This window comes from Phyllobates terribilis, unplaced genomic scaffold, assembly GCF_046119375.1.
Source record: "Phyllobates terribilis strain yellow unplaced genomic scaffold, ASM4611937v1 Scaffold_5__5_contigs__length_657084704, whole genome shotgun sequence".
In the NCBI taxonomy this organism is placed as follows: domain Eukaryota; kingdom Metazoa; phylum Chordata; class Amphibia; order Anura; family Dendrobatidae; genus Phyllobates; species Phyllobates terribilis.
The window spans coordinates 610,803,328-610,816,787 of record NW_027362765.1 but is presented as its reverse complement, the minus strand read 5'-3'; the positions used below and the strand labels follow the sequence as shown (position 1 = coordinate 610,816,787).

At 50.9% G+C, this 13,460-nt stretch overlaps 2 protein-coding genes across 3 annotated transcripts in view; one reads left to right on the top strand and one right to left on the bottom strand.

Annotated features, from left to right (window-relative positions):
- Positions 1-9,403, bottom strand: part of AP3M1 (adaptor related protein complex 3 subunit mu 1) — a 71,999-nt gene extending 62,596 nt beyond the window's left edge. Inside the window, exon 1 of one of the 2 annotated variants that reach the window (XM_073686075.1) lies at positions 9,262-9,403. The gene's annotated coding sequence lies outside the window, so the exon portion shown is untranslated. Of the gene's footprint in view, positions 1-8,957; positions 9,110-9,261 lie in introns of those variants that run through there. The other variant, XM_073686074.1, reaches the window with a different exon arrangement.
- A 28-nt stretch (positions 9,404-9,431) lies between these two features.
- ADK (adenosine kinase) overlaps positions 9,432-13,460 on the top strand; it is a 355,225-nt gene continuing 351,196 nt past the window's right edge. Inside the window, exon 1 of the mRNA XM_073686078.1 lies at positions 9,432-9,653. Coding sequence (XP_073542179.1) covers positions 9,592-9,653 — 62 coding nt within the window. The 5' untranslated portion in view covers positions 9,432-9,591. The remainder of the gene's footprint in view (positions 9,654-13,460) is intronic.

Sequence of the window (13,460 nt, the reverse complement as noted above, 5' to 3'; positions counted from 1 at the left end):
GGGAGCGGACGTGTTCCCGGCAGCGTGAGCTTACAGCAGCCATGCACAGCTGTCACCATCTCCAGATGTGACAGCTGTGCATGGGAGATCAGCGCAGGAACGTGGACAGGTAACTATTTTTTTTTTAGTAAACTAAGAATTAAATAAAATGGTGTTTTATTTCAAATAAATTATTTTTTTCTGGGTGTAGTGTGTTTTTTCTTTTTAACACTTTGTAGGTTAGTAATGGGGGTGTCATATAGACGGCCATCATTACTAACCTGGGCTTCATGGCAGCTGGCGCTGACATGAACCCCACCACTATTACCCCCTGCCACCGCACCAGGGCAGCGTGGAAGAGCGAGGCTAAGTGCCAGAATTGGCGCATCCTATGGATGCGCCATTTCTGGGGCGGCTGACGGCTGGTGTTTCTAGCCTGGGAGGGGGCCAATATTCATGGCACCCTTCCTGAGCTATTAATATCAGCCCCCAGCTGTCTGCCTAGCCTTTGCTAGCTATTAAAATAGAGGGGACCCCACGTCATTTTTTTTGGGGGGGTCCCCCATTTTAATAGCTAGTAAAGGCTAGGTATTCAGCTGGGGGCTGATATTAGTAGCCTGGGAAGCTCCGTGGGTTTTACCCCCTTCCCAGGCTTCAAACATCTGCCCCAGCCGTCTGCTTAACCTCCGCTAGAGACTAAAATTATGGGGGATCCCACGCCATTTTTTTTTTAAATAAATCCTTTATTTTAACACTAAATGACATTTGAGGACTTAATAAAGATGCAGTCCCTAAATTATTATTTATTTTTTAATAAATTTTTCCCAAAACTTTTGACGTGGGCTTCGCCATATTTTTGTATGCCAGCCAGGTACAGCATCCAGCTTCTATGAACGCGCCATTTTCCGGGGCGGCCGCGGACTGCAATTTTCAGCGGGGGGGGGGGGGGAGGGCAGAAAGCTTGGGCCTCCCTGCGCTGCAGATTCCATCCCCCAGCTGCCTAGTTGTACCTGGCTGGACACAAAAATAGGGAGAAGCTCCACGTTTTTTTTTTTTTTAATTATTTCATGAAATTCATGGAATAATTAAGAAAAAAAGGGCTTCCCTATATTGTTGTGTCCGGCAAGGTACAAATAGGCAGCTGGTGGTTGGGGGCAGCCCGTTCCTGCCTGCTGTACCTGGCTGGACACAAATATAGTGTGAAGCCCCACGTCAATTTTTTTTTAATTATTTCAGGAAATTCATGAAATAATTAAAAAAAAATTATGTGGGGCTTCGCCCTATAATTGTGTCCAGCCAGGTACAGCAGGCAGGAACGGGCTGCCCCCAACCACCAGCTGCCTATTTGTACCTAGCCGGACACAACAATATAGGGAAGCCCTTTTTTTCTTAATTATTCCATGAATTTCATGAAATAATTAAAAAAAAAAAAAACGTGGAGCTTCTCCCTATTTTTGTGTCCAGCCAGGTACAACTAGGCAGCTGGGGGATGGAATCTGCAGCGCAGGGAGGCCCAAGCTTTCTGCCCCCCCCCCTCCCCCCGCTGAAAATTGCAGTCCGCAGCCACCCCGGAAAATAGCGCGTTCATAGAAGCTGGATGCTGTACCTGGCTGGCATACAAAAATATGGCGAAGCCCACGTCAAAAGTTTTGGGAAAAATTAATTAAAAAATAAATAATAATTTAGGGACTGCATCTTTATTAACTCCTCAAATGTCATTTAGTGTTAAAATAAAGGACTTAGTTTAAAAAAAATTGACGTGGGGCTTCGCCCTATATTTGTGTCCAGCCAGGTACAGCAGGCAGGAACAGGCTGCCCCCAACCACCAGCTGCCTATTTGTACCTGGCCGGACACAACAATATAGGGAAGCCCTTTTTTAAAAAAATTATTTCATGAAATAATTAAAAAAAAATTGACGTGGGGCTTCGCACTATATTTGTGTCCAGCCAGGTACAGCAGGCAGGAATGGGCTGCCCCCAACCACCAGCTGCCTATTTGTACCTGGTTGGACACAACAATATAGGGAAGCCCTTTTTTTCTTAATTATTCCATGAATTTCATGAAATAATTTAAAAAAAAAATGCGTGGGGCTTCGCCCTATTTTTGTGCCCAGCCAGATACAACTAGGCAGCTGGGGGCTGGAATCCGCAGCGCAGGGAGACCCAAGCTTTCTGGGCCACCCCCGCTGCAAATTGCAGTCCGCAGCCGCCCCAGAAAATGGCGCGTTCATAGAAGCGCCATCTTCTGGCGCTGTACCCAACTCATCCAGGGCCCTGGTGCGGTGGCTCACTGGGTAATAAAGGGGTTAAGGCCAGCTTGGCATTATCAGCTGGCCCTAAGCCCAAAATTCATGGGGTCACGCCAATATTAGACATGACCACCATGAATTTCTAGTAAAGTATTTAAAAAAACACAACACCCAGAAAAAAGTCCTTTAATTGAAATAAACACACAATTCTTTATTGTTCTAAATTAAACCATACTTACCACCACGCCCATTCCAGCTGAAGCCAACGATCTCCTGCAATAAAAGTAAAATAATAAAGCAACCTCATCCTTACCTTTCCATGGCTCCCACGACAGCTTCAGCTCTGCTACATCGAGATGACAGGCTGGACCGCAGCAGAACGCTGCCATCCATCCTGTCATCCCGCAGACACTGAGAAGCGCAGGCATACTTCCACTCCTCAGTGTCTGGCTGTGACGGCATCCAGATGAGCCGAGGTCATGTCCAATGAACTCCGCTCACTTCATGTACGTCACTGACAGCGTGGGAAAATTCTCCTGCACTCAGCACTTCAGCGTGAGAATTTTCCCACGCTGTCAGTGACGTGCATGAGGTGAGCTGAGTTCATTGGACATGACCTCACCTCATGTATGTCACTGACAGCGTGGGAGAATTCTCACGCTGAAGCGCTGAGTGCAGGAGAATTTTCCCACGCTGTCAGTGACGTGCATGAGGTGAGCTGAGTTCATTGGACATGAACTCGGCTCATCTGGATGACGTCACAGAGAGACACTGAGGAGCGCAAGCATGCCTGCGCTTCTCAGTGTCTGCGGGATGACAGGCTGGATGGCAGCTTTCTGCTGCGGTCCAGCCTGTCATCTCGATGTAGCAGAGCTGGAGCTGTCCTGGGAACCATCGAAAGGTAAGGATGAGGTTGCTTTATTATTTTTCTTTTATTGCAGGAGATCGTTGGCTTCAGCTGGAATGGGCGTGATGGTAAGTATGGTTTAATTTAGAACAATAAAGAATTGTGTCTTTATTTCAATTAAAGGACTTTACTCTGGGTGTTTGTGTTTTCTTTTAACTTTGACTATGGGGTTAGTAATGGGGGTGTCTTATAGACGCCTCTCCATTACTAACCTGGGCTTGATGTCAGCTGGCATTATAAGCTGACATCAACCCCAACCCTATTACCCCCTGCCACCGCACCAGGGCAGCGTGGAAGAGCGAGGCTAAGTGCCAGAATTGGCGCATCCTATGGATGCGCCATTTCTGGGGCGGCTGACGGCTGGTGTTTCTAGCCTGGGAGGGGGCCAATATTCATGGCACCCTTCCTGGGCTATTAATATCAGCCCCCAGCTGTCTGCCTAGCCTGTGCTAGCTATTAAATTAGGGGGGACCCCACGTCATTTTTTTGGGGGGGTCCCCCATTTTAATAGCTAGTAAAGGCTAGGTATTCAGCTGGGGGCTGATATTAGTAGCCTGGGAAGCTCCGTGGGTATTACCCCCTTCCCAGGCTTCAAACATTTGCCCCAGCTGTCTGCTTAACCTCCGCTAGAGCCTAAAATTAAGGGGAACCCCACGCCAATTTTTTTTTAAATAAATCCTTTATTTTAACACTAAATGACAAGTACAGTAATCAACACTATCACTGTACTTCTTATATATGTGACTGACATGTTTCTATCTATCTAATCTATGTGTGATTCTCTATTCCTTCTATTCTAAATTGTCGGGTACAGATGCTGAATTGCCGGCCGGCTTTCTTAAAGAGACGGTGCATGAAAACACTATTATTTTTTTAAATAAATCCTTTACACTAAATGACAAGTTCTGTAAGCAACACTGTCACTGTACTTCTTATATATGTGACTGACATGTTTCTATCTATCTAATCTATGTGTGAAGCTCTATTCTGTCTGTTATAAATTGTCGGGTACAGATGCTGAATTGCCGGCCGGCTTTTTTAAAGAGACGGTGCACGAAAACACTAATATTTTTTTTAATAAATCCTTTACACTAAATGACAAGTACAGTAAGCAACACTGTCACTGTACTTCATATATATGTGACTGACATGTTTCTATCTATCTAATCTATGTGTGAAGCTCTATTCTTTCTGTTGTAAATTGTCGGGTACCGGTGAATGCCGCTGATGAATTGCCGGCTTTTCATGTCATTCTACATTATTCTTAGTTGTTTTACTTCATGTAGAATTAACCTACAAGGAAAGAAAGGGTTTATTTTCATTCCGATATTTGTGTCCCATTGACTTGCATTGGTTTCCGGTATCGGAATCGGCGATATCCGATACTTTTTGGGTATCGGCCCGATCCAATCCGATACGATATTTCCTGATATCGGAAGGTATCGCTCAACACTAGCTGTGACCACTGACACTCGCTCTGCATTAGGGCCGGCGCAGTTACACTACAAGCAGTGACTGAAACGGGAATGCTTCCAGGGGAATAAAGTTCATTTTCTCCCTGCAGCATTAGGCTGCATGCAGGCGCCGGGCAGGTTAGTAACGCTATTAACCTGCAGATTAATCCCATCTCTGCAAGCTAACAGCACTTTTTCTGATGACAGTTTCCCTTTAAAGTTCAATGTGCAAGGAAACAAAGAGTCTGTAAGAGCAAAATTTGTAATGAAGCCCCATGGCAAAAAATCGTTTTAAGGCTAAAATACATTTAAATATTACAAAAGGTCCTATTGGTGTTTTTTGGGTAGGGGACTGTCTTCTGGAAATGCACTAGCTTTTGATATAGGGACTTGCAAAACAATGGGGACTCTTGGGCCAGGTTGGGAGTTTTCACATTTTGGACAAGACATCAACTAATCGTTTCCCCTCAGGGAGAATGTCAGTATTTTTTTTTGAGGTGAGGAGTGGGGTGTTGGGCAGTCTGCCAAACCTAACAATACAGGCCAAAAAGATGTACTACCTATAGATGTGTGATTGGCACATTAAAGGAGTTTCCAATCAATAAAGCTTACTCACAAGAGAGTTCAGAGGGGTTATAAATAACGAAAACCTGGCTACCCACAACAAGAATGCCCCGTAACTTTGGTTATGACATTCACATGGTCCCAGCTAGTCTCTGCTTCCTTGCTCAGCTGTGTCTGATCACTGGCTGAAAGGACATGCTCATCGGAGTGCTGAGGATAGGAAGCAAAGCCCAGCAGGGAGGGGGTTAGCATCGGAATGGGTACTGGTGAGGCCAGTACTGGGGTATTGTGTTTAGCCCTTTGTATACGAGTAAATTTTATCAGATAGAAAACCGCCTTATAATATTCACTAGTGTGAGGATTTTGCAGACACTTAGAAGCTGCTCTCCTATATACCCTGTACCTGGTGGCCAGGAGGTCACAGGTCTGCACGCTCCTATATACCCTGGACCTGGTTGCCGGAAGGTCACAGGTCTGCGCGCTCCTATGTACCCTGTACCTGGTGGCCCGGAGGTCACAGGTCTGCACGCTCCTATATACCCTGTACCTGGTGGCCCGGAGGTCACAGGTCTGCGCGCTCCTATATATCCTGTACCTGGTGGCCCGGAGGTCACAGGTCTGCGCGCTCCTATATACCCTGTACCTGGTGGCCCGGAGGTCACAGGACTGCGCGCTCCTATATACCCTGTACCTGGTGGCCCGGAGGTCACAGGTCTGCGCGCTCCTATATACCCTGTACCTGGTGGCCCGGAGGTCACAGGTCTGCGCGCTCCTATATACCCTGTACCTGGTGGCCCGGAGGTCACAGGTCTACGCGCTCCTATATACCCTGTACCTGGTGGCCCGGAGGTCACAGGTCTGCGCGCTCCTATATACCCTGTACCTGGTGGCCCGGAGGTCACAGGTCTGCGCGCTCCTATATACCCTGTACCTGGTGGCCCGGAGGTCACAGGTCTACGCGCTCCTATATACCCTGTACCTGGTGGCCCGGAGGTCACAGGTCTGCTCGCTCCTATATACCCTGTACCTGGTGGCCAGGAAGTTACAGGTCTGCGCGCTCATATATACCCTGTACCTGGTGGCTCGCAGGTCTCAGGTCTGCGAGCGCCTATATACCCTGTACCTGGTGGCCCGGAGGTCTCAGGTCTGCGAGCGCCTATATACCCTGGACCTGGTGGCCAGGAGGTCACAGGTCTGCGCGCTCCTATATACCCTGTAACTGGTGGCCCGGAGGTCACAGGTCTGCGCGCTCCTATATACCCTGTAACTGGTGGCCCGGAGGTCACAGGTCTGCGCGCTCCTATATACCCTGTACCTGGTGGCCCGGAGGTCACAGGTCTGCACGCTCCTATATACCCTATAACTGGTGGCCCGGAGGTCACAGGTCTGCACGCTCCTATATACCCTGTACCTGGTGGTCCGGAGGTCACAGGTCTGCGCGCTCCTATATACCCTGTAACTGGTGGCCCGGAGGTCACAGGTCTGCACGCTCCTATATACCCTGTAACTGGTGGCCCGGAGGTCACAGGTCTGCACGCTCCTATATACCCTGTAACTGGTGGCCCGGAGGTCACAGGTCTGCGCGCTCCTATATACCCTGTACCTGGTGGCCCGGAGGTCACAGGTCTGCGCGCTCCTATATACCCTGTATCTGGTGGCCCGGAGGTCACAGGTCTGCGCGCTCCTATATACCCTGTACCTGGTGGCCCGGAGGTCACAGGTCTGTGCGCTCCTATATACCCTGTACCTGGTGGCCCGGAGGTCACAGGTCTGTGCGCTCCTATATACCCTGTACCTGGTGGCCCGGAGGTCTCAGGTCTGCGAGCGCCTATATACCCTGTACCTGGTGGCCCGGAGGTCACAGGTCTGCGCGCTCCTATATACCCAGTACCTGGTGGCCCGGAGATCACAGGTCTGCTCGCTCTTATACACCCTGTACCTGGTGGCCGGGAAGTTACAGGTCTGCGCGCTCCTATATACCCTGTACCTGGGGGCCCGCAGGTCTCAGGTCTGCGAGCGCCTATATACCCGGTACCTGGTGGCCCGGAGGTCTCAGATCTGCGAGCGCCTATATACCCTGGACCTGGTGGCCCGGAGGTCTCAGGTCTGCGAGCGCCTATATACCCTGGACCTGGTGGCCCGGAGGTCTCAGGTCTGCGAGCGCCTATATACCCTGGACCTGGTGGCCAGGAGGTCACACGTCTGCGCGCTCCTATATACCCTGTAACTGGTGGCCTGGAGGTCACAGGTCTGCGCGCTCCTATATACCCTGTACCTGGTGGCCCGGAGGTCACAGGTCTGCGCGCTCCTATATACCCTGTACCTGGTGGCCCGGAGGTCACAGGTCTGCACGCTCCTATATACCCTGTAACTGGTGGCCTGGAGGTCACAGGTCTGCGCGCTCCTATATACCCTGTACCTGGTGGCCCGGAGGTCACAGGTCTGCGCGCTCCTATATACCCTGTAACTGGTGGCCTGGAGGTCACAGGTCTGCACGCTCCTATATACCCTGTAACTGGTGGCCTGGAGGTCACAGGTCTGCACGCTCCTATATACCCTGTAACTGGTGGCCCGGAGGTCACAGGTCTGCGCGCTCCTATATACCCTGTACCTGGTGGCCCGGAGGTCACAGGTCTGCGCGCTCCTATATACCCTGTACCTGGTGGCCCGGAGGTCACAGGTCTGCGCGCTCCTATATACCCTGTACCTGGTCGCCTGGAGGTCACAGGTCTGCACGCTCCTATATACCCTGTAACTGGTGGCCTGGAGGTCACAGGTCTGCGAGCGCCTATATACCCTGGACCTGGTGGCCCGGAGGTCTCAGGTCTGCGAGCGCCTATATACCCTGGACCTGGTGGCCCGGAGGTCTCAGGTCTGCGAGCGCCTATATACCCTGGACCTGGTGGCCAGGAGGTCACAGGTCTGCGAGCGCCTATATACCCTGGACCTGGTGGCCCGGAGGTCACAGGTCTGCGCGCTCCTATATACCCTGTACCTGGTGGCCCGGAGGTCACAGGTCTGCACGCTCCTATATACCCTGGACCTGGTGGCCCGGAGGTCACAGGTCTGCACGCTCCTATATACCCTGTAACTGGTGGCCCGGAGGTCACAGGTCTGCGCGCTCCTATATACCCTGGACCTGGTGGCCCGGAGGTCACAGGTCTGCACGCTCCTATATACCCTGGACCTGGTGGCCCGGAGGTCTCAGGTCTGCGAGCGTCTATATACCCTGGACCTGGTTGCCAGGAGGTCACAGGTCTGCGCGCTCCTATATACCCTGTAACTGGTGGCCTGGAGGTCACAGGTCTGCGCGCTCCTATATACCCTGTACCTGGTGGCCCGGAGGTCACAGGTCTGCGCGCTCCTATATACCCTGTACCTGGTGGCCCGGAGGTCACAGGTCTGCGCGCTCCTATATACCCTGTACCTGGTGGCCTGGAGGTCACAGGTCTGCGCGCTCCTATATACCCTGTACCTGGTGGCCCGGAGGTCTCAGGTCTGCACTGAACCTTCCAGGTGAGAGTCCTCAGTCAGCCATAGGTGGCTGCACTACACTATGGGATGGAGGCACAGTGACCCGAGTGCAGGCATTAGCAGGACATCATGGGAGGATGAGAACAACACGCCGGGATTACACCCTGGCAATGCAGTGCAGGGTAGGAGTGACACCTGCAGCAGACAACAACTCTGGCCAAAAGCCGCTAAAGTAACCGCAAAGTGTGTAACTGCAGCCCAGAAAGTCTTAACAGGAACAGAAAAGAATCAGTACACAATGCCCGCAGCCACGGCAGCACAACACATTACCGAAACCAATCAATGGCAGGAGCAGGAAGTGCAGGAGCCTCCAAGCCGCTTGACACATCATCTGCCAGCCGCTGCCTCCACAAAGATGGCGCTCAGGCCCCACACCGGCAAGGCTGACCGCGCAGCGCCTGCAAAGTACCGCCTTCTGTTACTACAGGTGGTGACTTGTGGGTGACATTATGTAGAGTTTGAGCAGGAATGCGGTGACGGGAGAGGCCTATTATTAGGAGGTCGGGAGCGCTGAGAGCTACAAAACATAGCAAAGGCTCTAATGCTGCACAGCCAGTGACATGACAGCGCTTACCCATAAATGTGAGGGGCAGCCACGTCATTAGTACGTCATCACCACAGAGACAGGCGCCCGCTGCGGGCAGCTACCCGAGCCCTAAGACGGGTGTTAGGGGACGGTACCAAGGCGTGGCCTGAAGGAGGGGCGTGGTCAGCTGGAGAGGCTGTGCCCACCGCGTGTGGAGGCAGTGGCGTGGGAGAGCTGAGGGCGGACAGTTCCGGGGGGAGGGGAGGAGTGTGCCGCAGCGGAGGAGGCAGAGAGCAGCGCTCAGATCAGCAGGAGAGGCAGCGCAGAAGTGATAGTGCCCCATTATTAGTACTGTACCGTGTGATTACTGCAGGCAGCATGAAGGTGGCAGCGGATGAGCCCCAGCCCAAGAAGCCCAAACTGGAGGAGAAGCCGCTAAGGTAACCGCCGGGAGCAGCCGTGCATGCACGTGTCTGCCGCGCCGGAGGAGCCCCGGGCACCAGTGCTGGCGGCATGGTGCCCGGGGCTGACGGGTCACCTCTGAGCCCCGTCCTGGAGCCTCCTCCCCCTAAGGCCAAGTTCACACTAAAGTGATTTTTCTTTTACGCAAAAAAAATGGTTTGAGTGTCAGTTTCTAAAGTTTTTCTCTGATGGGGAAAAAAAAAACAAAAACAAATTGATGGAGTTTTCTCCCACTTTTCCTATCAAACAGACAGTATAACCAGACTGCACACGGATGGCATCAGAGCGCTGTTCAATTGTATATATTTTTTACATGGCTCCATAGTATTTAACTGGCGAGTTTGAGCCGAGTTCACATAACTGTGAAAAACGGACTGCGCTGATCACAATGCCCTTCCCTCCCTAAGGTGACAATGCCTGCCCCCCCCCCCCTTGCTGCCACACGGTGACAATGCCCGCCCCCCCCCTCGCTGCCACACGGTGACAATGCCCGCCCCCCCTCGCTGCCATGCGGTGACAATGCCCGCCCCCCCCCCCCTCGCTGCCATGCGGTGACAATGCCCGCCCCCCCCCCTCGCTGCCATGCGGTGACAATGCCCGCCCCCCCCCCCCCTCGCTGCCATGCGGTGACAATGCCCGCCCCCCCTCGCTGCCATGCGGTGACAATGCCCCCCCCCCTCGCTGCCATATGGTGACAATGCCCGCCCCCCCCTCTCGCTGCCATACGGTGACAATGCCCGCCCCCCCCCTCTCGCTGCCATACGGTGGTGACAATGCCCGGCCCACCCCCTCGCTGCCATACGGTGACAATGCCCGCCCCCCCCCTCGCTGCCATACGGTGACAATGCCCTGCCCCCCTTCCCTCGCTGCCATACGGTGACAATGCCCGGCCCCCCCCCCCCCCTCTGCCATGCTGTGACAATGCCCGGCCCCCCCCCCCCCCTCACTGCCATACAGTGACAATGCCCGGCCCCCCCCCCCCCTCACTGCCATACAGTGACAATGCCCGGCCCCCCTTCCCTCGCTGCCATACGGTGACAATGCCCAGCCCCCCTCGCTGCCATACACACTATTGGGAGTACTGGCACACCCGCACCTAAGGATGTGATAGGCCGCAGTGCTTAGGCTGGCCGCAGTGCTTAGGCTGGCCGCAGTGCTCCTGACATGAGCGTGACGGCTGCGTAGAAATACATGAAGCTATCGCACTTGGGTGACCCGCCGGCCAGTCCAAACATTGTGATCTGATTTCCATCCCAACAGCCCTGTATAATGTACCTTTTCTTTCTATACACTACAGTCTGGTTCAAAAAGTATAAGTGTCTGGAGACAAATCTTCAATAAAAGATACAGTGATACAGGGGACTGGAAATATTAACCATGGAAGTGTAAGACAAGACAACCAACACACAGCGGCACAGTAGGGTGGGCCATAAGATGGCTAGCTCTTGCCCTAGTAGATCCCTGTCTGCCGACAAGGCCAGCGTTGGTGGTCAAGCAAACTATGTATTTGCCTGGGGCCCTCACTTTCCAGGGGCCACCAGCAAGTGGGTTGCCGCTAATAGCGGCACACCACACGGCCGCTATGGACCCTATGAGTTACAGGGGCCCGGTGCCGGCTCCATGCTCCCCTCCGCATTGTGCATTCAATGCTCCCTCTCCCATTATTCCCATTATTATATCTGGGTCTGACTCGATGATATTACTTCATTGCGTGCCGGGCAGCGGGGGAATGAGGAGCGGTGCCATATTACTGGAGGACTAAGGGGGCTGCATTATACTCTATCGAGGACTACAAACTGTGTATTATACTGTATGTACTATATTGGGGCTGCATTATACTGTATGGAGGACTATGGGGCGTGCATTATACTGTATGGGGGCGTGCGTTATACTGTGGGGTCATTCCATGTCAAGTGAACCAATGAATATTACCACTATAGTTAAATTTTGTTCAGAATTTGTTCTTTGGGAATACTGTTGGAGGGTGCAAAATGTGAAGGAAAAAAAAATCCTATAAATTTTTTTTTTTTTTTTTAAATTAGTTTTCAAAGTTGTGATATGTGAATTTCTCTGTTGCATGCCTTTATGTATCTCCTCATAACTCGGGCAATAAACAAGATGGAGAAATGGGAAAAACACCATTCAACTCAGAACAGTACAGGCTTTCAGCAGATATGTCACAAGAGTATCTTTGATAATATTTTACCCATGCGGAATCAAACGCTACATTTCAAAACGCATTTCCGAAAAATCAATGTGATATTAAATTTGCAAAAAATTCACATGTGCCTCCTATGCTCCTAGCCACATCTGTACCACAATTTAAGTGGGGCTCTCAATGGGATCATACTTAAAAATAAAAAAATTAAATAAACCCCTATATAAACAGTGTCAATGCGAAAATCTTGAATTCCAATTTATTCAGCCTGTGGTCTAAAAGTGTAGGGTCTATGTTTTCCACATAAAAAGTCATGTTTTTTTAGATATTAGGAGGGTGGAGGGATGCTACAGCTGCTTCTTCACACAACGGATAGCTGACTGGACATGAGATGAGCTTTATAAACGCTCAAATCTTCCCGCTCAGACTGCTCTCCACCAATCCAGTCACATCTCCCAGATCTAACCAGTAATGGAGACTATCTGAGCAGACTCTAGAAAGGTGAGTACCCCAAGCACACCCCAAATGGGGTGAGGAATATATCAATAATTACAATAAAAAAGGTACAATTAACCCCTTACTTACCGGGGACATATTAGTACGCATATTTGCGTGCCCCGGGTTCAGTGAGGGCTGCTGCGCTGAGCCCTCACTGAACGGAGCACATGTCAGCTGATTCTTACAGCTGACATGTGCCCGCAACAGCCGCGGGTGGAATCGCGATCCACCCGCGGCTGTTAACATGTTAAATGCCGCTGTCAATCTCCGACAGCGGCATTTAACGCGCGCTTCCGGGTAGCGCATCACAAGCCCCGCCCACCGGCGACCCCGTCACGTGATCGCGGGTCGCCGATGGGCGTGCATGACAACTCAGGGTCTGCAGCAGACGCCTGTGGTTGTCATGATCTTGTCGCTATGCGCGCCACCTAGTGGTCGGCGCTCATAGCACAGGACCATTTCTGCTGCATGCAGGGGACCTGCTCGTCCCCTGTATGTAGCAGAGGCGATCGGATAGTTGCTGCTTCTAGTCTCCTATGGAGACTATAGAAGCATGCAAAAAGTAAAAAAAAAAAAGTTTTTAAAAATATAAAAAACAATAAAAAAATATAAAAGTTTAAATCACCCCCCTTTCGCCCCATTCAAAATATAATAATAAAAAAAAAAACACATACACATATTTGGTATCGGCGCGTTCATAATCGCCAGATCTATCAATATAAAAAAAATAATTAATCCGAACGGTAAACGGTGTAACGAGAAAAAAATTCTAAACGCCAGAATTACGTTTTTTGGTCGCCGCAAAATTGCAATAAAATGCTATAACGGGCGATCAAAACATCCTATCTACCCCAAGATGGTATCAATAAAAACTTCAGCTTGTCACGAAAAAAATAAGCCCTCACCCAGCCCCAGATCCCGAAAAATGGAGACGCTACGGGTCTTGGAAAGTGGCACCATTTTATTTATTTATTTATTTATTTTTTAGCAAACTTTGGAATTTTTTTTCACCACTTAAATAAAAAAGAACTTGTACATGTTTGGTGTCTACGAACTCGTAATGACCTGGAGAATAAGAATGGCAGGTCAGTTTTAGCATTCAGTGAACGTGGTAAAAAAATAAAAATTA